This window comes from Anoplophora glabripennis, unplaced genomic scaffold, assembly GCF_000390285.2.
Source record: "Anoplophora glabripennis isolate ALB-LARVAE unplaced genomic scaffold, Agla_2.0 scaffold261, whole genome shotgun sequence".
In the NCBI taxonomy this organism is placed as follows: domain Eukaryota; kingdom Metazoa; phylum Arthropoda; class Insecta; order Coleoptera; family Cerambycidae; genus Anoplophora; species Anoplophora glabripennis.
The window spans coordinates 348,766-373,495 of NW_019417113.1; the positions used below are offsets into that span (position 1 = coordinate 348,766).

General features: G+C 33.8%; 2 protein-coding genes across 2 annotated transcripts; both read right to left on the reverse strand.

The window, feature by feature from the left end:
• Positions 1-2,052: 2,052 nt before the first annotated feature.
• On the reverse strand, positions 2,053-2,883 carry LOC111692151. Its single transcript, XM_023455926.1, has one exon. The coding sequence runs from the start codon at positions 2,881-2,883 to the stop codon at positions 2,053-2,055; it is 831 nt and encodes a 276-aa protein (XP_023311694.1).
• Positions 2,884-12,860: 9,977 nt separating this feature from the next.
• Positions 12,861-17,268, reverse strand: LOC108907054. Its single transcript, XM_018710570.1, has 2 exons — positions 17,232-17,268; positions 12,861-13,168 (listed from the first exon to the last, which is right to left on the reverse strand). Exon 2 carries the CDS (start codon positions 13,164-13,166, stop codon positions 12,861-12,863), a length of 306 nt encoding a protein of 101 aa, XP_018566086.1. The 5' UTR covers positions 13,167-13,168; positions 17,232-17,268.
• Between the last annotated feature and the right edge of the window lie 7,462 nt (positions 17,269-24,730).

Consider the following 24,730-nt stretch of genomic DNA (forward strand, 5'->3'; position numbering starts at 1 on the left):
TGACCACAACACCTAACACCTTCAGGAATGTAGATATCAACTTCCAGAAAAACATTTGACCTGCACTCGGAGGACATTCTGACCGTATTTTGAACCGCGAAGCAGAATAAACAGGCCCGATTTTGCTTTTGCTTCACAACATTAAGTCTTAGAGACGTTGGATTGTTTCGAACGATTTCTAACTCATTCCTAATAGACTGATTGCAATTAAAACAAAGCCTGGTATCATCTGCAACAACTGCGTCCTCGAAACCATTTGCAGCTCGTCGAAGTATTGCTACCTGGTGCTTATCAACGTCGCACCCTATTCGAGCCATTTGCTGCAAATGACCCCCCTGCTCACAGACAAAGCACATCATGCGAATATTTGGACCACGTCCTGCCATATTGAGACCACAGGCCGAAAAAAATTCACAAAGACACTGTCTTTAGAACGAGGTGATCCCGTAAGATAAACCACGAGACTGAAAAAAAATATTGGGTTTAACTTTCGCGAATTGATTGAAAACAACAGTACAAGTCAAGACAAATCGAAGAAAATACCCCCGCCGCTGGATCCCCGCATATTATGTTGTCACTCCCCTGTCTCCCACTTCCATACCCCTTCCTGTCTAGAGAAAGATTGACTAGAGTCCACTGTCATTATTTATCGCATTCTGTTTTGTTCAATACAAAAACAATGTCGGATTTCTCACCTAACAGACTTCTTCTCAGGCCATTGACCTTACGATGGATTGAACAACTCCGAAACTCCCGTTGGACTATATAATAATATGAAATCCACAATGTTGTCAACTTTCAGGCGCAACTTGCGGGGTCCGCATTCGTTTTTATAGTATGTCTTATTATTCACGTTTTTACCCCTTTCGCACTCCACATAGGAGTGATTTTTCGGCTTTGTGCCCATGGAGATATTTGATCAGTAGGTCGAAACCTATCATTTCCCAAAGTTACAGAGAAATTCACCGGGGGCCAAAATCTATAAGATTAGTGCGGGGTCCTTTATTGCAAAAAAACTAAGTAGAAAATATACTTCAAATAAATCGATTTAAATGGGTATTTTCTTACACCTGAAAAGTAAATAATCAATAAGTTACTGTAAATGATTTTTTACTTCAGATTCTTTGACAAGTGATTTTTCTAAGTTTGGCATGGAAAATAAAACTACAAAATTTGTTACTCGTTTTTATTGATATTGTAAATATGTTATTTTTTGTTCTCCGATATAAAAAAAATGGATTGACAATAGTAATGCCCAATTTTCGAGTCATTACTAAGTTATTTGAACCCATGTCTGAAATGACGGCAACAACAATTAAACCAATTGATTTCAATTTTATAATTGTGTCTTCAATTATATCCTTGAGATTTGTCCTCGAGCAGCCAGAATTGGAGAAGAAATATGCTAAATGTAGTTTCCATCTAAAAAAATGCCTCTAATCGTAACTGTAGCACATATTGCTGGTTTAAAAGCCCTTTTACCATCTCCTCTATCCTCAAAACCAACCACAATATTAGAACTTCTATTATAAAACAAGTGCTATTGACTATAGTGTTTGTTTAAATAGTTCAAACTATAAAGGGCGAACTATAAAACGTTACTGGATGGTTAAAAGGATGTTAACTGGGCGCCAACCTACTAATAATGAAACTAACACCCTATAATGTATATTTCTCACAATTTTCGTCCTTTGGTGTACTTGGGTGTTCAGCGGAGCTCAGGGATGTTACAGATGGTCCGGGTGTATCGAACTCGGGGTACACGACTCTGATGACCAATAGTTGACCTAAATCTTTGCTAGACTACCATAAAGATTGTCCACTTGAGGACTCAAAAGTGACTTTATTTAAACTTTAGCTACTAATTATTCGCTAATTGTAAGTCTTNCGAAAAGTAAGATTGCGACCTCTCATCCTTATGCAAAATTATGAGCTACCCCCGCCCCCGATTATCTATCCAAAAAAGCCGGCATTTTGTGTTCAATCCCTAAACGGGCCAACAAAGGCGCAGCATCCCTATAACCTCTATCGACCAACATCGCCATTTTGGAACTATTCCTGCAAGATTTCGGCATCTCTCTCAAATGCATCCCTAAGGATTTCTGCATCGTTATTCCATGTGTCTGAGAAATATGGCCCAAGAATCGCAAGAATATATCTATCTGGCGCGACAAGAAGTGTTGGTTTGAGAAGATGCCTCCCTTTATGCAGGGAATAGGACTGTCGAAGAATGCGGAAGTTGCTACTCTTATGTATGTAGGCATAGGTAGAATCGCAAACTACAATTACCTTTGGCACAGCGGGCTCATTGTTGTACAACTCGTTGGCAAATGGGGTTACATGGCGGGCGATGAACTGTTCCCTTGTAATTGCTGCGGTGCCGATATTCTCCGGTACAAATCGCATTGCTAGTGACGTTCTTACCTTTCCTACAGCCAAAGTAACAGCTTGTCTGCTCGAATAATTGAAGAGAGTTGCTAAAAGTTTATCCGATAATCCTTGTCTCATCTTGCAAAGGAATGTCATGAGATCCTTAGAACTTATATGTCGAACACCCCTTTCGTGAGGCACTGGGTCACAGAATGTTAATAGGTAAGCAAAATCAACCTTATTCAATGAAAAAAGGCACATAAACTCTTCTTCGCTCAGTTTGTTGGGATTGAACAATTTATCGTTGGCTTGGGCCTCCCTCCGTAGATTTCCCAATAATTGCTGGAGATCAGCCCCTGGTATAACGTAAGGACGATTCTGAGATGTCAAAGCGAGAATTAGTGGCCGAAAAATCAGTCCATTTCTGTCAAGATGTTGACCACAACACCTAACACCTTCAGGAATGTAGATATCAACTTCCAGAAAAACATTTGACCTGCACTCGGAGGACATTCTGACCGTATTTTGAACCGCGAAGCAGAATAAACAGGCCCGATTTTGCCTTTGTTTCACAACATTAAGTCTTAGAGACGTTGGATTGTTTCGAACGATTTCTAACTCATTCCTAATAGACTGATTGCAATTAAAACAAAGCCTGGTATCATCTGCAACAACTGCGTCCTCGAAACCATTTGCAGCTCGTCGAAGTATTGCTACCTGGTCCTTATCAACGTCGCACCCTATTCGAGCCATTTGCTGCAAATGACCCCCCTGCTCACAGACAAAGCACATCATGCGAATATTTGGACCACGTCCTGCCATATTGAGGCCACAGGCCGAAAAAAATTCACAAAGACACTGTCTTTAGAATGAGGTGATCCCGTAAGATAAGCCACGAGACTGAAAAAAAATATTGGGTTTTCCGTTCGTGAATTGATTGAAAACAACAGCACAAGTCAAGACAAATTGAAGAAAATACCCCCGCCGCTGGATCCCCGCATATTATGTTGTCACTCCCCTGTCTCCCATTTCCATACCCCTTCCTGTCTAGAGAAAGATTGACTAGAGTCCACTGTCATTATTTATCGCATTCTGTTTTGTTCAATACAAAAACAATGTCGGATTTCTCACCTAACAGACTTCTTCTCAGGCCATTGACCTTACGATGGATTGAACAACTCCGAAACTCCCGTTGGACTATATAATAATATGAAATCCACAATGTTGTCAACTTTCAGGCGCAACTTGCGGGGTCCGCATTCGTTTTTATAGTATGTCTTATTATTCACGTTTTTACCCCTTTCGCACTCCACATAGGAGTGATTTTTCGGCTTTGTGCCCATGGAGATATTTGATCAGTAGGTCGAAACCTATCATTTCCCAAAGTTACAGAGAAATTCACCGGGGGCCAAAATCTATAAGATTAGTGCGGGGTCCTTTATTGCAAAAAAACTAAGTAGAAAATATACTTCAAATAAATCGATTTAAATGGGTATTTTCTTACACCTGAAAAGTAAATAATCAATAAGTTACTGTAAATGATTTTTTACTTCAGATTCTTTGACAAGTGATTTTTCTAAGTTTGGCATGGAAAATAAAACTACAAAATTTGTTACTCGTTTTTATTGATATTGTAAATATGTTATTTTTTGTTCTCCGATATAAAAAAAATGGATTGACAATAGTAATGCCCAATTTTTGAGTCATTACTAAGTTATTTGAACCCATGTCTGAAATGACGGCAACAACAATTAAACCAATTGATTTCAATTTTATAATTGTGTCTTCAATTATATCCTTGAGATTTGTCCTCGAGCAGCCAGAATTGGAGAAGAAATATGCTAAATGTTGTTTCCACCTAAAAAAATGCCTCTCTTTTACCATCTCTATCCTCAAAACCAATCACAATATTAGAACTTCTATTATAAAACAAGTGCAATTGACTATAGTGTTTGTTTAAATAGTTCAAACTATAAAGGGCGAACTATAAAACGTTACTGGATGGTTAAAAGGATGTTAACTGGGCGCCAACCTACTAATAATGAAACTAACACCCTATAATGTATATTTCTCACAATTTTCGTCCTTTGGTGTACTTGGGTGTTCAGCGGAGCTCAGGGATGTTACAGATGGTCCGGGTGTATCGAACTCGGGGTACACGACTCTGATGACCAATAGTTGACCTAAATCTTTGCTAGACTACCATAAAGATTGTCCACTTGGGGACCCAAAAGTGACTTTATTTAAACTTTAGCTACTAATTCTTCGCTAATTGTAAGTCTTTACTCAATTGTAAAGCTTTACTCAACGTTTACTGGTTTTAATTTAAATTAAATCTTTATTTTAATCATAAAATCTTCAAATAAATCTTTACTTTAAATCATAAAATCTTTATTTAATATTAATCTATTAGATTGAATTTAAAAAGATAGAAATATAAATATTTGATAAATTACCTTGTAGGATGGATTTCACTACTCACTGGTTATTAAATTGAGGTAAGATTTCAATTTAGATTTATAATCACATATGAGCTTGTGACTACCTGTTGCAAAATCAGAGAGGGAGTCGCTCCGACATGGGTTTTATTAAAATAAATCTCATAAAAACTCAACCGCTATGATTGGTCGTTCAAACACAATAAATTTCGGACTGGGCAACTGCAATTTTTTCACCACTGATCAGGTTTGATCATTGACCTTAACCTAGGTCCAAACTGTCATTTGATCTATTTTAGCGTCTTAGGTACGATGGAATTCCTTGCTCGCCTTATGACAGTAATAAACAAATAACTCAATACTTGACAGCCAAATACCTAATCAAAAGTGCATCAGATTCGTTCACATATAAACAATAATAAAAAGAAATAATAATAATAAAAGGTAGTACAGTTAATTTATACAACAGATATCCGTATGATTCGAACAGAATTATATTTCGCTTCAACAAAATTTCTCCAAATTCGTAAACAGATAGTAGTAAACATTACAGAATATAGTTTATTAAATCAATGTTCTATAACTAGTTGTAGGGTGTAACAAAGATTTACATGATGTATCTACAATACAACAGTATACAGGTAGAAACAAACTAACTACGTTTAATAACAAAGTTGAATTTATATCAAGATTTCAAGAAGCTGTTAATTGTTGTACACGAGTAGTGTTATAGCTAAATAAATGGTGACATTCACTCTGTAGTCTGTATCAATAGTGAATGTTATTTCATCGACGCATAAAGTGCAATACTTATTTTCTGCTTTAAAATTGTTAATTTTCAGTTTTAAAATATGCCAACAGCGATCTTGGTTTAATCCAGGATTTTGATGAATATCCTTCACAAATTGTAGTAAAGTATTAGGAGAATTCAGACAAAATTATTTCATTAACATCTTTTTATACAACTTGGGTCCAGTAAAATACATTTCTAAACAATATATTTTAAATTCATTGGTATATCTACGACTTCTTGGATTTTTGTTTATTTGGGCAACTTAGAATATTTATGAAATCAGTTGTGATGAATGACAATATATTTTTGTACCTAAGTAATTTATACTGATCTAAAATAATCCAGTCCAAGTTGTTCAGGTTTGATTCTAATTGCTGAACTTTCTTTTTTAATTCAGAATTTTCTTGCCCAAGAGTTCTAATTTTGGTTTTGTATTTAATTTTCCTTGGTGAGTCCTCGGAAAGTCTTAAAGGTGTTTGAGTGCTACTTGAAGGAGAAAGCAACTGATCACTATCAGATACATTTTGCTGCTCTGTACAAATTGTGAGTGTGTACTCTAAAAACAATAGTTAAAAAAATAAAAAATAAAAATGGATATGGTAAAGTTATCCCGGCGGTTAGGGCTACTTTGACATACTTGTTACTTTTACGAAAAATGCGTTTTAAATTTGTTTTATTCGTAACCCACAATCGAGACCCTTTTTCAAGTTTCTGTAGTGCATTGTGTAATGTTCTTTATCGTGTAAAGTGGTCATTAATTTCGGTAATTTTGAATTTGGTGGAATTCTATGCTCAGGACATAGAGGTAAGTCTCTATGCAAATCATGAAGGTTATTTGGATAACTTAAATCGACTTCCAATGTATAACCAATACTTGAGTCATCAGCTACTGCATGTACCTCAAAATTGTCGACGTCTTCGACCCATTCAAATTCCCCAGATGGTAAATACTGTGACATCGCCCAAGCATAAAGCCCATTTACATCGAAATAAATTAAATAATGGAATGTTTGTGTGGATCGTAATTAGACATATTTTTATTACTCGCTTCAGCATATCTGTTGCAACATTGACTCACGCCCCCACGAATCGCCTTTTCTAAAAACAGCAACATATCAACATCTTGCAAAAATTCTAATCTAATATTCGTGTGTTTTAACATACAGTACCAAGTATACCCCGGAAGCGTATAGTAATGTGCTGGGTCTAAACCGTACGTATTGAGACACCGTTCCCTAAAATTTTCGAAAATATCAGCCAATAGCAAAACGTCCGTCTTTAAATACAATTGAGTATATTCGTGAAGATTACCAATTTTAAAAACTCTCCAAACGTTTTGTGCATGAATATAATCATCCTCTGAAATATCTTCATCATTTAACTTGTTATAAAAATCGACTGAACGAGGAAGTGACGTTTCTTTTAAAATATCCATTGAATTTGAAAGGAATCAGCGTTCAAATGGGAAAATTCAGTTTTTAATATTTTTAAATCATCTTTCTGTAATATAGATGCTAATTTATCTAATGATGACGCTAAAAATCTAAATGAATATAAACCTAAATTTAACCGAAGAATTTGGAAGATGTTTGATGAACGAAATGTATTGTTCTTTATTCTTCGCTAACAGCGTTATACGACCCGGACATAGTTGAACGACATCTTTAAGCAGTAAATGAGTGTCATCCCCCCTTTAAATTATGAAAAACTACGGGAACAATGAAGGTATTTTTATAATTCAAGTTGCAGGTGGAATGACTCCAGCCCCTAAACGCTCCGCTGAGGTGTGAATGGTCCATAAAGGGTTTATCTTCTTTAGTAAACGGTTTTGTACAGATGTGGCAATAGTTTGTGTTTTTTAATTCATTTTGAGCTTCAACAGAACAGTTTTCCATTGGAACTACAAATTTTAATTTTTCGTTGACAATGTCCCAATATTTTCAAGTTCCCTCACAAACCACTCCACACAGTCTAACCCTACATAACTTTTATAAGAGGATAAACTTTTATCATAATTACAACTGAAATAATAACCTACAGCAAAANTTGTAGTAAAGTATTAGGAGAATTCAGACAAAATGATTTCATTAACATCTTTTTATACAACTTGGGTCCAGTAAAATACATTTCTAAACAATATATTTTAAATTCATTGGTATATCTACGACTTCTTGGATTTTTGTTTATTTGGGCAACTTAGAATATTTATGAAATCAGTTGTGATGAATGACAACATATTTTTGTACCTAAGTAATTTATACTGATCTAAAATAATCCAGTTCAAGTTGTTCAGGTTTGATTCTAATTGCTGAACTTTCTTTTTTAATTCAGAATTTTCTTGCCCAAGAGTTCTAATTTTGGTTTTGTATTTAATTTTCCTTGGTGAGTCCTCGGAAAGTCTTGAAGATGTTTGAGTGCTACTTGAAGGAGAAAGCAACTGATCACTATCAGACATTTTGCTGCTCTGTACAAATTGTGAGTGTGTACTCTAAAAACAATAGTTAAAAAAATAAAAAATAAAAATGGATATGGTAAAGTTACCCCGGCGGTTAGGGCTACTTTGACATACTTGTTACTTTTACGAAAAATGCGTTTTAAATTTGTTTTATTCGTAACCCACAATCGAGACCCTTTTTCAAGTTTCTGTAGTGCATTGTGTAATGTTCTTTATCGTGTAAAGTGGTCATTAATTTCGGTAATTTTGAATTTGGTGGAATTCTATGCTCAGGACATAGAGGTAAGTCTCTATGCAAATCATGAAGGTTATTTGGATAACTTAAATCGACTTCCAATGTATAACCAATACTTGAGTCATCAGCTACTGCATGTACCTCAAAATTGTCGACGTCTTCGACCCATTCAAATTCCCCAGATGGTAAATACTGTGACATCGCCCAAGCATAAAGCCCATTTACATCGAAATAAATTAAATAATTGGAATGTTTGTGTGGATCGTAATTAGACATATTTTTATTACTCGCTTCAGCATATCTGTTGCAACATTGACTTACGCCCCCACGAATCGCCTTTTCTAAAAACAGCAACATATCAACATCTTGCAAAAATTCTAATCTAATATTCGTGTGTTTTAACATACAGTACCAAGTATACCCCGGAAGCGTATAATAATGTGCTGGGTCTAAACCGTACGTATTGAGACACCGTTCCCTAAAATTTTCGAAAATATCAGCCAATAGCAAAACGTCCGTCTTTAAATACAATTGAGTATATTCGTGAAGATTACCAATTTTAAAAACTCTCCAAACGTTTTGTGCATGAATATAATCATCTTCTGAAATATCTTCATCATTTAACTTGTTATAAAAATCGACTGAACGAGGAAGCGACGTTTCTTTTAAAACATCCATTGAATTTATGTATGGATATATTCCCTTTCGAATAAGCATGTTAAAGGAATCAGCGTTCAAATGGGAAAATTCAGTTTTTAATATTTTTAAATCCTCTCTGTAATATAGATGCTAATTTATCTAATGATGACGCTAAAAATCTAAATGAATATAAACCTAAATTTAACCGAAGAATTTGGTGAAGAATTTGGAGAAAGTGTTTGATGAACGAAATGTATTGTTCTTTATTCTTCGCTAACAGCGTTATACGACCCGGACATAGTTGAACTACATCTTTAATCAGTAAATAAGTGTCATACCCCGTTAAATTATAAAAACTACGGGAACAATGAAGGTATTTTTATAATTCAAGTTGCAGATGGAATGATTCCAACCCCTAAACGCCCCGCTGAGATGTGAATGGTCCATAACGGGTTTATCTTCTTAGTAAACGGTTTTGTACATATGTGGCAATAGTTTGTGTTTTTTAATTCATTCTGAGCTTCAACAGAACAGTTTTCCATTGGAACTACAAATTTTAATTTTTCGTTGACAAATGCCCCAATATTTTCAAGTTCCCTCACAAACCACTCCACACAGTCTAGCCCTACATAACTTTTATAAGAGGATAAACTTTTATCATAATTACAACTGAAATAATAACCTACAGCAAAAGCCTCATGTTTGTGATACTTCTCCGTTTTACTCTCATTATCATTAAAGGAGACCGACTTCAATAAAGCTTCAAAATCGCAGTAAACGATAAAAGGAGCAGGTTCTTTATTCCTAAAATTTTTGAAAAATAAATACCTTTCATCTGGAAACGAAATTTTGCACGTATTGATTCCCGCACATTCTGTCTCGTGTTTATCTATGTTTTTCTTATTGCTGAAGTAATTTAGACACCTATCGCAAATAAATATTGTACCATGATGAATCGTAAGCTATTTCGAAATTAACCTCTATAAATTTTTAATCCAAGCAAAATGATATTTGATTTCAAAGATTTTTTGATTTTTCATCGAATTATTCAAATAGTTGTCCGAGAAATATTTATTTTGAATCATGAGTAAATTGACGTGTCTCAATAATTTCTTTCGGGAAATATATGCGGGAACTACGGAATAATTTTTTCCGTTTAGTTTTAATGTATATACATTAATGGAAATACCATATAATTTTTCAAATTTTGGTATTTGTTCTACAGTTACCGGAAAATTGATTCCAGTAAAATATAAAACATTATGAAAGTTGGGATATGATCTAATATGATATACATTTTTTCTGCGGGATACAAACAACTTACGACGGCATAGGCAAAACAAAACTGATCAGTATTTTTTATATTTATCACAGCTTTTTTTAATTTAATTTCTTGAGGCAGTTCAATATATGACGTACCTCCATTAGAAAATTCATACTTATTAATATTGATTTTTAAACTTTCAATTCGGTTGAGTGCAAGTCCACTCTGACCTCCTTGGAATTCCATAAGCTTATTCATTATTTTATCACTAACATTATCTCGATACCACTGAGCTAAATCAGTTCCTAAATCTATTAAATTATTTTTTGTATTAAAATATTTAAATTGTCTAATTTGTTTTTCCTCATCAATATGTTGTTTAATAAATTCACAGCATAACACCGTATTGACTTTAATCGTTGGGTCTTTTTTCAACGCATTTATCACTAAGTTTGAACAAAAAAAAATGAATCGCTTAAAAATTCAACCGGATCAGTATGATGGATATTAATAATTAAACCGCTTCGAATTCGACTTGAAAAAGCAGAGTTTCCATCTTCTCACCGAATTCGTTGGCTTCGTTTTGGAGACGATTTTAATTTTTTATTTTCAGACAAACCACCGCCCAAATAAATATTATCAAGAGATCTTAACAACTGCCTATATTTTCTCAGATGTCCGATATTTGTTTGAAGTTTAGATTTTAGTGAAATATTACTATCGACGTTTAAAAGGGCACTATTCAATAATTTGATGTTTTTTGTACAGTAACTTATATATTTTAGTAAATCATCATTGCATACGTTTTTAGATTGAGTGAGGATTACAAAAATTTCCCGAATGTTTTTGACTATACTATCGCTTAAATCATCCATACTATTATCTTCATNTGGTTATTAAATTGAGGTAAGATTTCAATTTAGATTTATAATCACATGAGCTTGTGACTACCAGTTGCAAAATCAGAGAGGGAGTCGCTCCGACATGGATTTTATTAAAATAAATCTCATAAAAACTCAACCGCTATGATTGGTCGTTCAAACACAATAAACTTCGGACTGGGCAACTGCTATTTTATCACCACTGAACAGGTTTGATCATTGACCTTAACCTAGGTCCAAACTGTCATTTGATCTATTTTAGCGTCTTAGGTACGATGGAATTCCTTGCTCGCCTTATGACAGTAATAAACAAATAACTCAATACTTGACAGCCAAATACCTAATCAAAAGTGCATCAGATTCGTTCACATATAAACAATAATAAAAAGAAATAATAATAATAAAAGGTAGTACAGTTAATTTATACAACAGATATCCGTATGATTCGAACAGAATTATATTTCGCTTCAACAAAATTTCTCCAAATTCGTAAACAGATAGTAGTAAACATTACAGAATATAGTTTATTAAATCAATGTTCTATAACTAGTTGTAGGGTGTAACAAAGATTTACATGATGTATCTACAATACAACAGTATACAGGTAGAAACAAACTAATTACGTTTAATAACAAAGTTGAATTTATATCAAGATTTCAAGAAGCTGTTAATTGTTGTACACGAGTAGTGTTATAGCTAAATAAATGGTGACATTCACTCTGTAGTCTGTATCAATAGTGAATGTTATTTCATCGACGCATAAAGTGCAATACTTATTTTCTGCTTTAAAATTGTTAATTTTCAGTTTTAAAATATGCCAACAGCGATTTTGGTTTAATCCAGGATTTTGATGGATATCCTTCACAAGTTGTAGTAAAGTATTAGGAGAATTCAGACAAAATGATTTCATTAACATCTTTTTATACAACTTGGGTCCAGTAAAATACATTTCTAAACAATATATTTTAAATTCATTGGTATATCTACGACTTCTTGGATTTTTGTTTATTTGGGCAACTTAGAATATTTATGAAATCAGTTGTGATGAATGACAACATATTTTTGTACCTAAGTAATTTATACTGATCTAAAATAATCCAGTTCAAGTTGTTCAGGTTTGATTCTAATTGCTGAACTTTCTTTTTTAATTCAGAATTTTCTTGCCCAAGAGTTCTAATTTTGGTTTTGTATTTAATTTTCCTTGGTGAGTCCTCGGAAAGTCTTGAAGATGTTTGAGTGCTACTTGAAGGAGAAAGCAACTGATCACTATCAGACATTTTGCTGCTCTGTACAAATTGTGAGTGTGTACTCTAAAAACAATAGTTAAAAAAATAAAAAATAAAAATGGATATGGTAAAGTTACCCCGGCGGTTAGGGCTACTTTGACATACTTGTTACTTTTACGAAAAATGCGTTTTAAATTTGTTTTATTCGTAACCCACAATCGAGACCCTTTTTCAAGTTTCTGTAGTGCATTGTGTAATGTTCTTTATCGTGTAAAGTGGTCATTAATTTCGGTAATTTTGAATTTGGTGGAATTCTATGCTCGGGACATAGAGGTAAGTCTCTATGCAAATCATGAAGGTTGTTTGGATAACTTAAATCGACTTCCANGGTTTCAAAGTTATAACCCTAAACGTTAATTTCTAGGTACCCTTTTGACCCCCCATAACTCCGTTAGGGGGCACATTAGGAAAAAAAATTATAGGAAGGACTAGTTTTATTTTGACCTCCCCTTTATACTCCCGAGAGATTAGGAGGTACTTACCGGACACCTTGTATATGTTAAATATTATTTACGAATTCTAACAAAATGGTTTTCTTCTCTGTTTCAATGGTTTTCTCACCGAGACTGATGAGGCCGTATCGTTTATCCTTAAAATCGTCCAGATGATCCTCCAATTGCACCAGCAGTCTCTTGGGTAGAAACACCTGGCAGTCCTCTAGCTCCGCTACCAACCCATCTCCATACTTAGTGGGCACTTTCTTAATTTTGCATACAGGATATTTTCGTTCAGTCCCTAATTCTTTGAGGGACTTGGTTGGTTTGAAAGCTAAAAGGGACTGTTCATTAATAGTTGCGAGATCCATCTCTAACAAAAAATAAAAATAAAAATTTTAGTAACTAGACTTAATAAAAAAGATTTGTAAACTTACCAAAGCGATTTAGGTGAATTTTCTGTCGTTTTGCTGAAATCAAGAGACATTGTCACCTGTGTTGTCGACGCTTGCTTTTATATGCAAAAGTTGAGTAAAAGGCACTGAAAAACCTTCACAAAACTAGTTATTCGATCCCGCTCACTGTACTGCTCTGACTGCTTTGTCATAAACATACTTTTATAAAAATGAAACGAGGTTACATAGTCACCTGTGTTGTCGCTCGCTTTTAATGCAAATAATATACTTTTATAAAAATTAAACGAGGTTAATTGCTAAAGCTTTGTAGGTAATGCCCTTCGTTTATTTACATGCAACGAGTTTAATTTCACTTTCTGTATTGCATATTGAAATTGCTTTTTTTACAGTTAACATTACCTATATACGTACAGGGGATGCAGGATACATTTATTCCAATTACAAAACAGTGAAAATGAATACCTATATAACATTTTAACAAAAGAATCGTGGGCTGTTGATTTTCCAACGTCGTCCTCGATAGAGAAGAACATCCTGGACGATAATTCCTGGGACGAAGAAATTAAGTTTAGTGCCAATAATCTAACATCGTCCTCGATGGAGAAGAACATCCTAGATGATAATTCCCGGGACGAAGAAATTAAGTTTAGTGCCAATAATCTAACGTCGCCCTCAACAGAGAAGAACATCCTAGACGATAACTCCTGAGACGAGGAATGAGGGTTTAGTGTGACCTATGGTGTAGAAAAGAACAACGAATCCTGGGATGAAGGTAACGTTAATAATGGGACAGTAAAGAACAGCGATGAATCCAGTAAGACTAATCAACCGAACATCCTAACGGAAGAATCATGGGACGATGACAACTACGAAACCTACAATCCTACACTAGCGATTTTAGACAAGCTGATAATAAGAACACCTCCGATTAAAAAGTCTAGCTCCATAAAGAAGAAATTTAGGGAGGAATAGAGGAAAAGATTGCATTTCTTATTAAATAAAAAACAGCAATAAAAACAAAATTGATTAGACCAAGTGATCATGTGTTTTTTTTGGTTTTATTTTTACAGTCTAGCCCCGCATAACTTTTATAGAAAGATAAACTTTCGTTATAATTACAGCTGAATTAATAACCCAATACCTTTCATTTATTCAAATTGCAACTCCACCACGCCTCTCTCTTTAGAGGTTATAGTTGGTAATTTAATTAGAGTGGGAATTATTAATATTCGGGGATATTGATATATAAATAGGCATAATACTAAAGAAGTAACTCTATCGAAGATGAATTAAGTGCTGAAGGTACTTAATAATTGCAATTGAAGTACTCAGGGTGCGTGAATTTAATGTATTTTGTTTTAAATCGCTGTGTAGTGTCGCCAAGATTTAAATTTTTACCAACACGATCACAGCAGAATGTAACGACTGTTTGCAACATTGAATTCAATGCAGAGGACGAATGTTATGGTTCGGAAGTATTTGCATCCTATCAAACCTACTTAAGGTCCCTAGGTGACAGTTTCATCGAATCATATTGCAGTTCTGATTTTATATCATGTAATCATGTATATTTATTATGTTCATGTTCATTGCGAAAATTGTTGATTTGGCACTATAGAAACACAATGTAACCTTGGTGATGATAGTCATAATTTATTATGTATAAAACGCATAGGTTATTTTATAATTTATAAATAAATTATAAATAATCGTTGCATTTTTCTACCTGATATAAAATACATTTTTTATTATGAATTCTTAATAAATTAAAATTTTCATAAAATTAAAGTTACCTTTTAAAACGTTTTCCGTCTACTTTTCTTTACNCGGAAGCGTATAGTAATGTGCTGGGTCTAAACCGTACGTATTGAGACACCGTTCCCTAAAATTTTCGAAAATATCAGCCAATAGCAAAACGTCCGTCTTTAAATACAATTGAGTATATTCGTGAAGATTACCAATTTTAAAAACTCTCCAAACGTTTTGTGCATGAATATAATCATCCTCTGAAATATCTTCATCATTTAACTTGTTATAAAAATCGACTGAACGAGGAAGCGACGTTTCTTTTAAAACATCCATTGAATTTATGTATGGATATATTCCCTTTCGAATAAGCATGTTAAAGGAATCAGCGTTCAAATGGGAAAATTCAGTTTTTAATATTTTTAAATCCTCTCTGTAATATAGATGCTAATTTATCTAATGATGACGCTAAAAATCTAAATGAATATAAACCTAAATTTAACCGAAGAATTTGGTGAAGAATTTGGAGAAAGTGTTTGATGAACGAAATGTATTGTTCTTTATTCTTCGCTAACAGCGTTATACGACCCGGACATAGTTGAACTACATCTTTAATCAGTAAATAAGTGTCATACCCCGTTAAATTATAAAAACTACGGGAACAATGAAGGTATTTTTATAATTCAAGTTGCAGATGGAATGATTCCAACCCCTAAACGCCCCGCTGAGATGTGAATGGTCCATAACGGGTTTATCTTCTTAGTAAACGGTTTTGTACATATGTGGCAATAGTTTGTGTTTTTTAATTCATTCTGAGCTTCAACAGAAAAGTTTTCCATTGGAACTACAAATTTTAATTTTTCGTTGACAATGTCCCAATATTTTCAAGTTCCCTCACAAACCACTCCACACAGTCTAACCCTACATAACTTTTATAAGAGGATAAACTTTTATCATAATTACAACTGAAATAATAATCTACAGCAAAAGCCTCATGTTTGTGATACTTCTCCGTTTTACTCTCATTATCATTAAAGGAGACCGACTTCAATAAAGCTTCAAAATCGCAGTAGACGATAAAAGGAGCAGGTTCTTTATTCCTAAAGTTTTGAAAAATAAATACCTTTCATCTGGAAACGAAATTTTGCACGTATTGATTCTCGCACATTCTGTCTCGTGTTTATCTATTTTTTTTTATTGCTGAAGTAATTTAGACACCTATCGCAAATAAATATTGTACCATGATGTATCGTAAGCTGTTTCGAAATTAACCTCGATAAATTTTTAATCCAAGCAAAATGATATTTGATTTCAAAGATTTTTTGATTTTTCATCGAATTATTCAAATAGTTGTCCGAGAAATATTTGTTTTGAATCATGAGTAAATTGACGTGTCTCAATAATTTCTTTCGGGAAATATATGCGGGAACTACGGAATAATTTTTTCCGTTTAGTTTTAATGTATATACACTAGGCTTGAACAAAAAAAAAATGAATCGCTTAAAAATTCAACCAGATCAGTATGATGGATATTAATAATTAAACCGCTTCGAATTCGACTTGAAAAAGCAGATTTTCCATCTTCTCACCGAATTCGTTGGCTTCGTTTTGTAGACGATTTTAATTTTTTATTTTCAGACAAACCACCGCCCAAATAAATATTATCAAGAGATCTTAACAACTGCCTATATTTTGCCAGATGTCCTATATTTGTTTGAAGTTTAGATTTTAGTGAAATATTACAATCGATGTTTAAGAGGAAGTTATTGTTAGTACAATAACTTATATATTTTAGTAAATCATCATTGCATACGCTTTTAGATTGAGGATTACAAAAATTTCTCGAATGTTTTTGACTATACTATCGCTTAAAGTATCCATATTATTATCTTCAGTTATATATGTTAAATAATATTTACGAATTCTAACAAAATGGTTTTCTTCCCTGTTTCAATGGTTTTCTCACCGAAACTGATGAGGCTGTATCGTTTATCCTTAAAATCGTCCAGATGATCCTCCAATTGCACCAGCAGTCTCTTGGGTAGAAACACCTGGCAGTCCTCTAGCTCCGCTACCAACCCATCTCCATACTTAGTGGGCACTTTCTTAATTTTGCATACAAGATATTTTCGTTCAGTCCCTAATTCTTTGAGGGACTTGGTTTGTTTGAAAGCTAAAAGGGACTGTTCATTAATAGTTGCGAGATCCATCTCTAACAAAAAATAAAAATTAAAATTTTAGTAACTAGAGAACAAAAAAGATTTGTAAAGTTACCAAAGCGATTTAGGTGAAACTTCTGTCGTTTTGCTGAGATCAAGATACATTGTCACCTGTGTTGTCGACGCTTGCTTTTATTTGCAAAAGTTGAGTAAAAGGCACAGAAAAACCTTCACAAAACTAGTTATTCAATCCCGCTCACTGTACTGCTCTGACTGCTTTGTCATAAACATACTTTTATAAAAATGAAACTAGGTTACATAGTCACCTGTGTTGTCGCTCGCTTTTAATGCAAATATTAATATACTTTTATAAAAATTAAACGAGGTTAATTGCTAAAGCTTTGAAGGTAATGCCCTTCATTTATTTAAATGCAACGAGTTTAATTTCACTTTCTGTATTGCATATTGAAATTGCTTTTTTTACAATTAACATTATTTATATACGTACAGGGGATGCAGGATACATTTATTCCAATCACAAAACAGTGAAAATGAATACCTATAAGAACATTTTAACAAAAAAATCGTGGGTTGTTGATTATCCAACGTCGTCCTCGATAGAGAAGAACATCCTGCACAATAATTCCTGGGACGAAGAAATTAAGTTTAGTGCCAATAATCTAACATCGTCCTCGATGGAGAAGAACATCCTAGATGATAATTCCCGGGACGAAGAAATTAAGTTTAGTGCCAATAATCTAACGTCGTCCTCAACAGAGAAGAACATCCTAGACGATAACTCCTGGGACGAGGAATGAGGGTTTAGTGTGACCTATGGTGTAGAAAAAAACGACGAATCCTGGGATGAAGGTAACGTTAATAATGGGTTCGTAAAGAACAGCGATGAATCCAGTAAGACTAATCAACCGAACATCCTAACGGAAGAATCATGGGACGATGACAACTACGAAACCTACAATCCTACACTAGCGATTTTAGACAAGCTGATAATAAGAACACCTCCGATTAAAAAGTCTAGCTCCATAAAGAAGAAATTTAGGGAGAAATAGAGGAAAAGATTGCATTTCTTATTAAATAAAAAACAGCAATAAAAACAAAATTGATTAGACCAAGTGATCATGTGTTTTTTTTGGTTTTATTTTTACAGTCTAGCCCCGCATAACTTTTATAGAAAGATAAACTTTCGTTATAATTACAGCTGAATTAATAACCCAATACCTTTCATTTATTCAAATTGCAACTCCACCACGCCTCTCTCTTTAGAGGTTATAGTTGGTAATTTAATTAGAGTGGGAATTATTAATATTCGGGGATATTGATATATAAATAGGCATAATACTAAAGAAGTAACTCTATCGAAGATGAATTAAGTGCTGAAGGTACTTAATAATTGCAATTGAAGTACTCAGGGTGCGTGAATTTAATGTATTTTGTTTTAAATCGCTGTGTAGTGTCGCCAAGATTTAAATTTTTACCAACACGATCACAGCAGAATGTAACGACTGTTTGCAACATTGAATTCAATGCAGAGGACGAATGTTATGGTTCGGAAGTATTTGCATCCTATCAAACCTACTTAAGGACCCTAGGTGACAGTTTCATCGAATCATATTGCAGTTCTGATTTTATATCATGTAATCATGTATATTTATTATGTTCATGTTCATTGCGAAAATTGTTGATTTGGCACTATAGAAACACAATGTAACCTTGGTGATGACAGTCATAATTTATTATGTATAAAACGCATAGGTTATTTTATAATTTATAAATAAATTATAAATAATCGTTGCATTTTTCTACCTGATATAAAATACATTTTTTATTATGAATTCTTAATAAATTAAAATTTTCATAAAATTAAAGTTACCTTTTAAAACGTTTTCCGTCTACTTTTCTTTACCTTTCTAGGGCTGCTTTAATAACCTGTGGTGAAGAATGGCCAGCGAGGTTATCGTCAACTACAACTGCTCTTGTTTCTGGTTCTCTGGTTGCTGTTATATGGAGTAAGAGGCATTTAAAGAACCAGTCCTCAAAAAGGTTCATATCAAACCATCCGAAAGGGCTGTTCCCATAAATAGTGCCAGGGAGTCCTCCAGAACACTTATTTCATACATATTGGCATTTTTGTAAAATTACAAAATATTTGATAGTTTTTGCAAAAATTGAGTTCTTCGAAAAAAAGAAATTTTTTTCAAGTTTAAATAAATCATACAGTAATGTACTTACGTCATCCATATTCAGCTTAATATTTTTTCTAACAGTTGTACTTTCCTGTGCAAATTATGTGCGTATTGCAAAATAATTGGAAATATGCGAAAAATCTTTGACTTCTTTTTTCGGGTCGAAAAATGTATATCTTTTTCTTATCGTTGAAATTTAATCGGAAAGGAATTATTGCCATTTGAAAGCTAACATTTTTTCACTTTTTGAAAATAAAAGTTTAACCCTTTCCTTAGTTGTCGCTAAAATCCCTGTCCGATACGCCCAATAGTTAATTAACAATTAACGTTATATATAAATGCTGTGTTGGGAACAAAGAGGCGTAGGTGATTTCTCTTTTTTTACATTACCGTAAAATAAGCTGTATTTAATGCAAAAAGAGCGAAATCCCGAGCAATTTTTGCCTGACCCTAAGAGAATTTGTTTATATAACGCTGTTATGCACGTCCACTTTGTTAGTTGTAAAGTGATACATAATTTCAACTTTTTGAATTTTTTCTTTTTGGATACGTTTCTTTGGATCAAGTAGGTACAACCTATATCAACGATATTGACTGCTAAAATTAACGTTTAGTAATTAAACAATTAAAAAAGGAAAGAAATTAACAAATATTTGGAGCAACTCTTTCAATTCCTGCCCTCCGTTCAGTCTCGCATTCATACATGGCCCCCGTCCTGATCGCCAATGGCACACACCCCGTCAACACCGACACCACTGCTGTCGGTCGGTGGCATACGTCGCCGATAAGGCTCTCAGCTGGGAACTACCTGGAGCAGCAATTTCACGGTCAACCGAATCGGCCTTTGGCACACATGTTGGTCCTTGGTTTGACCGTCTTTTCCATAAATTTCCTCAACATCTATCGCTTTTTGCAATAATAATGCACAATTTTCGAAAACTGATTTTTCCGCGTTTGACCTTGATTTGACAGTCAACAAATTGGTGAAATATAACTTTAGGTACCTACCTTACATTGTAGGTAATTTAATTGGCTACAACATAAAATAACTAATTTTCCGACAGATTGTCTAGATTTTCATGGGCAGTGAAAAAAGTGAAAAAATACGTAATTTTAAAATTTATTTGAAATTTGCCAACTTAGCGTCACTTCTTTCCGGTTACTTTTTTGATATTATTCTACATGCCCTTCCCCGTCATAAAGTGCAATAAAATATCTACTAATATTTTTTTACGTTCAAACTCTAATTCGATTGGAGTATATCGTCTAAAAATATACTGCTTTACAAAATACATATACTGATAGTTGTGTCACTAATTGTAAGTTGGACGTTAAAAAAATGATACCGTCATTTTTTGACATTTTAAAAGCAATTAAAACGAATTTTAAATTTAAAAAATGGGAAAATATTTGAGGAAAAATGATTCAGACAAAATATAGCAGAAACTTATTAAGTATTTACGGTCTAGCCTGTACTGCACAGATATTTTTTGGAAGCGCCAGATGGGGTTGGGACTACTATTCATTCCATGTTTGCTCTCTATTGGACGTTTTGCAGGAACGCTGACAATAAGGCTCAAGCTAAAGAAATAAGCAAATTACAAACATTGTCTACACATTTATCGAGAACAGAAATAGATGAAGACATGATCTGAACTTTGTAGCAAAATATTAGTTTTTTTCTCTATTAATTTGGATACTTTGCTACTTGCGGAAGAAACAAATAAACCCTTGTGGCAAAAGGATCGGTCATGAAACCGGTTTGGTTAAACAAAAATAATAATTCTCTGTAAATTCTTTTCAACTCGAGGGGTTGTTTGATTAATTTTTTACTTAACCAAATAAACGGAACAATAATTTAAATCACAAACAGCAAATTTTAGGAATTTCCAAAACAAAGTGGGAGAACTGATACTTCTTATACGTATAACATGTTATGAGCGGCATCTTTTCTGGATTCCCTCGAGTCGGCACCATAACCTTCCGTAGTATAATTTTCAACTTTGCAGGTAGTTTGAAAAACTACCGACGATTCAGAGAATTGGGTATCGTAGTACGTAGGCCCATACAATAAGTGATGCTTTTTAACAAAATTCATTAATTCTTCCTCGTGGTCGAGAGGAGGTATTGAGGTTTCCTCTTGAATAGATGTAGATGGTGGGATCAAAATATCCAAAGCCACTCTAGACGCTTCTTCTTTAGCGCTCAATCTCGGCGTTCCATAGACGATGGCTTCTCCAGAGCATGCCTTCACTTGGCATCTGTAAAACAGTCTAAGAATTCCTTCAAGGCATTGGAGAAAGTAAAATGGTGAACGTGCACCTCTCTCCTGGGTGAGATGTAGTAAAACTATATTGGGTGAATCGTTAGACATTACGACGCATTTAAATCAACAATTACAAGAAAACTCTCAGCGACGAAGCGAACAATCGAGAATTGAACCGACTCGAACGCGAAACGCTTTTTTGTATTTACTTGTCAAGATAAAAAGATCAGTGGCATTAAAACTGGAGATGTGTTGCGATTTCACTGTCTGCAACTCTGGCGCTATTCCGCCGTTGTCACTGGAGCTGACTGTTTCGCCGCACAGTGGTACGAAAAAAAAGCTGGCCAACAGTGAAAAAAAATCTATGTAGGACTTTATTTTTTCGCAGTTGTTTACCCTTATTATTGTAGAGATAAAGTACACAATTATAAGGAACACATTTTCTGTATTCATCTGCATGGCTCACTTCGAAAGTAAGCTACGTGCGACAGAGTTGTAAGCCGGTAATAATTAAATTGAAAAAATTAAATGAAAATTAATTAAAATTCTGGAAAACCATTTGCAAAAAGTATATAATTCTGCACAATTCTGCAGTCTGCTTTCAATAATCTTATAATATGTTATTATTTTAAAATCACTTTTAACTTGGTGCGCCTAGCTGCGGCTGCATCGCTGACACGTGATTGAATAAAAGAGTATTTACGCCATTTTCAGTATATGTAACATTAAATTTTGATATATTTAAGGTATGTTTTTGTTTTTGAGATTATTCACTATCTTATGAAAAATGTAATTTAAATAATTAATTTAATAAATAAACAGAATACTAAACAAAATGAAAAAACTTGATTGACCGATGTAACTTGTGGCGTGCACATTTTAATGCGCAGTACACCTGTAAAATATTTCAACGTAAATATTTTAAATATGAGTTTGTAATATAAAATATTGTGAATATGAATTTTTTTATTTTTTTCTTCTGGATTTTTTTTGGTAAACAACTATGGATATAAAGTCCCTAGATAGAATTTTCTTTTTACTTTTGGCCAGCTTTTCGAGGTTTGGTACTACTGTGCGGCGAAACAGTCAGCTTCAGTGACAACCGCCGCGGAATATCGCCAGAGTTGCAGACAGCAAAATCGCAACACATCTCTAGTTTTAATGTCACTGATCTTTTTATCTTGACAACTAAATGCAAAATACCGTTTCGCGTTCGAGTCAGTTCAATTCTCGACTGTTCGCTTTGTCGCTGAGAGGTTTCTTGTAATAGTTGATTTAAATGCGTCGTAATGTCTAACGATTCACCCAATTTAGTTTTACTACAACTCACCCAGGAGAGAGGTGCACGTTCACCATTTTACTTTCTCCAATGCCTTGAAGGAATTCTTAGACTGTTTTACAGATGCCGAGTGAAGGCATGCTCTGGCGAAGCCATCATCTATGGAACGTCGAGATTTCGCGCTAAAGAAGAAGCGTCTAGAGTGGCTTTGGATATTTTGATCCCACCATCTACATCTATTCAAGAGGAAACCTCAATACCTCCTCTCGACCACGAGGAAGAATTAATGAATTTTGTTAAAAAGCATCACTTATTGTATAGGCCTACGTACTGCGATACCCAATTCCCTGAATCGTCGTTAGTTTTTCAAACTGCCTGTAAAGTTGAAAATTATACTACGGAATGTTATGGTGCCGACACGAGGGAATCCAAAAAAGATGCCGCTCGTAATATGTTATACGTGTAAGAGGTATCAGTTTTCCCACTTTGTTTTGGAAATGCCTAAAATTTGCTGTTTGTGATATAAATTATTGTTCCGTTTATTTGGTTATGTAAAAAATTAATCAAACAACCCCTCGAGCTTAAAAGAATTGGCCGAGAATTATTATTTTTACTTAACCAAACTGGTTTCATAGAAGTAACACTTGACCGATCCTTTTGACTCAAGGGTTTATTTTTTTTTTTCCGGAAGTGGCAAAATATCCAAATTAATAGAGAAAAAATTAACTCATACTTTGCTACAAAGATCAGATAATGTCTTCATGTTTTTCTGTTCTTAATAAATATTGAGATAATGTTTGTAATTTGTTTATTTCTTTAGCTTGAGCCTTATTGGCAGCTTTCCTGCAAAACGTCTAAGTAGAGAGCAAAAATGGAGTAGAAGTCCCAACCCCAAGTGGCGCTTCCAAAGGATATCTGTCCAGTATAGGCTAGACCGTAAGTACCTAACAAGTTTCTGCTNATAAAATACATTTTTTATTATGAATTCTTAATAAATTAAAATTTTCATAAAATTAAAGTTACCTTTTAAAACGTTTTCCGTCTACTTTTCTTTACCAAAATGGCTCGGTTTGAAAGTAGAATGAATCCTAGAAATATTGCATCCTAGGAATATTGCTCAAACAGATTTCTAAACAACTAAAAACTTTCATAATATTGGATAATTATTTGAACATTTTTCATAACCACTGTATATTAAACTGATTGCCGAATAAATAAAAAATGTGTTTCACAAACATTTTATGTAACATAATTTTTTAATTGTCACTGTAAACTATTACTATATACTAGTTGGCTATACTTTACGAATACACTGTATATAAAAATGTAACAGGTTACAATTAAATGAACTACGGAAATATTTCTGTTGAAAAAGTTTAATTAAAAACTAGACAGACGTTAACAATTAGATATGTAATACATATATCAAAATATAGAAAATTTAATATACTCACTTTGTTTGATACCATAAGTAACTGTTGAGATGTAATATTTTCATTATCACTGTTTATTATATTAGTTAACTACACATTCGAAAACACTACATTAAAGTTAAAATTTCTTGTTTCTATATATAGTTTTTTCACCTAATTTTTAAGAACAAATGTACATATTGCTTTATAAGTATGCAAAGGTCAACTGGTCCGCAAAAAGCGGATCGAGTTTTCAGATCAACAACGTAAGGTCGATCGCAGTAAACGAGAATACGATGAGTCAAGATTATCAGCTATCGCGCGAAATGAAATGCACTCTATACAGGGTGAGCCAAAATGAAGACGAGTTAGTGAAGAATTCTATTTCAGCTAATCCAAACAAAAATCTATTTCTGAGATCTTCTCCAAACTCGAGAAGTCCCCTCTTGCTCG

Coding starts and splice junctions, on each gene's coding strand:
- LOC108907054 (XM_018710570.1), bottom strand. CDS start 13,166: ATGGATCTCGCAACTATTAATGAACAGTCCCTTTTAGCTTTCAAACCA.
- LOC111692151 (XM_023455926.1), bottom strand. CDS start 2,883: ATGTCCTCCGAGTGCAGGTCAAATGTTTTTCTGGAAGTTGATATCTAC.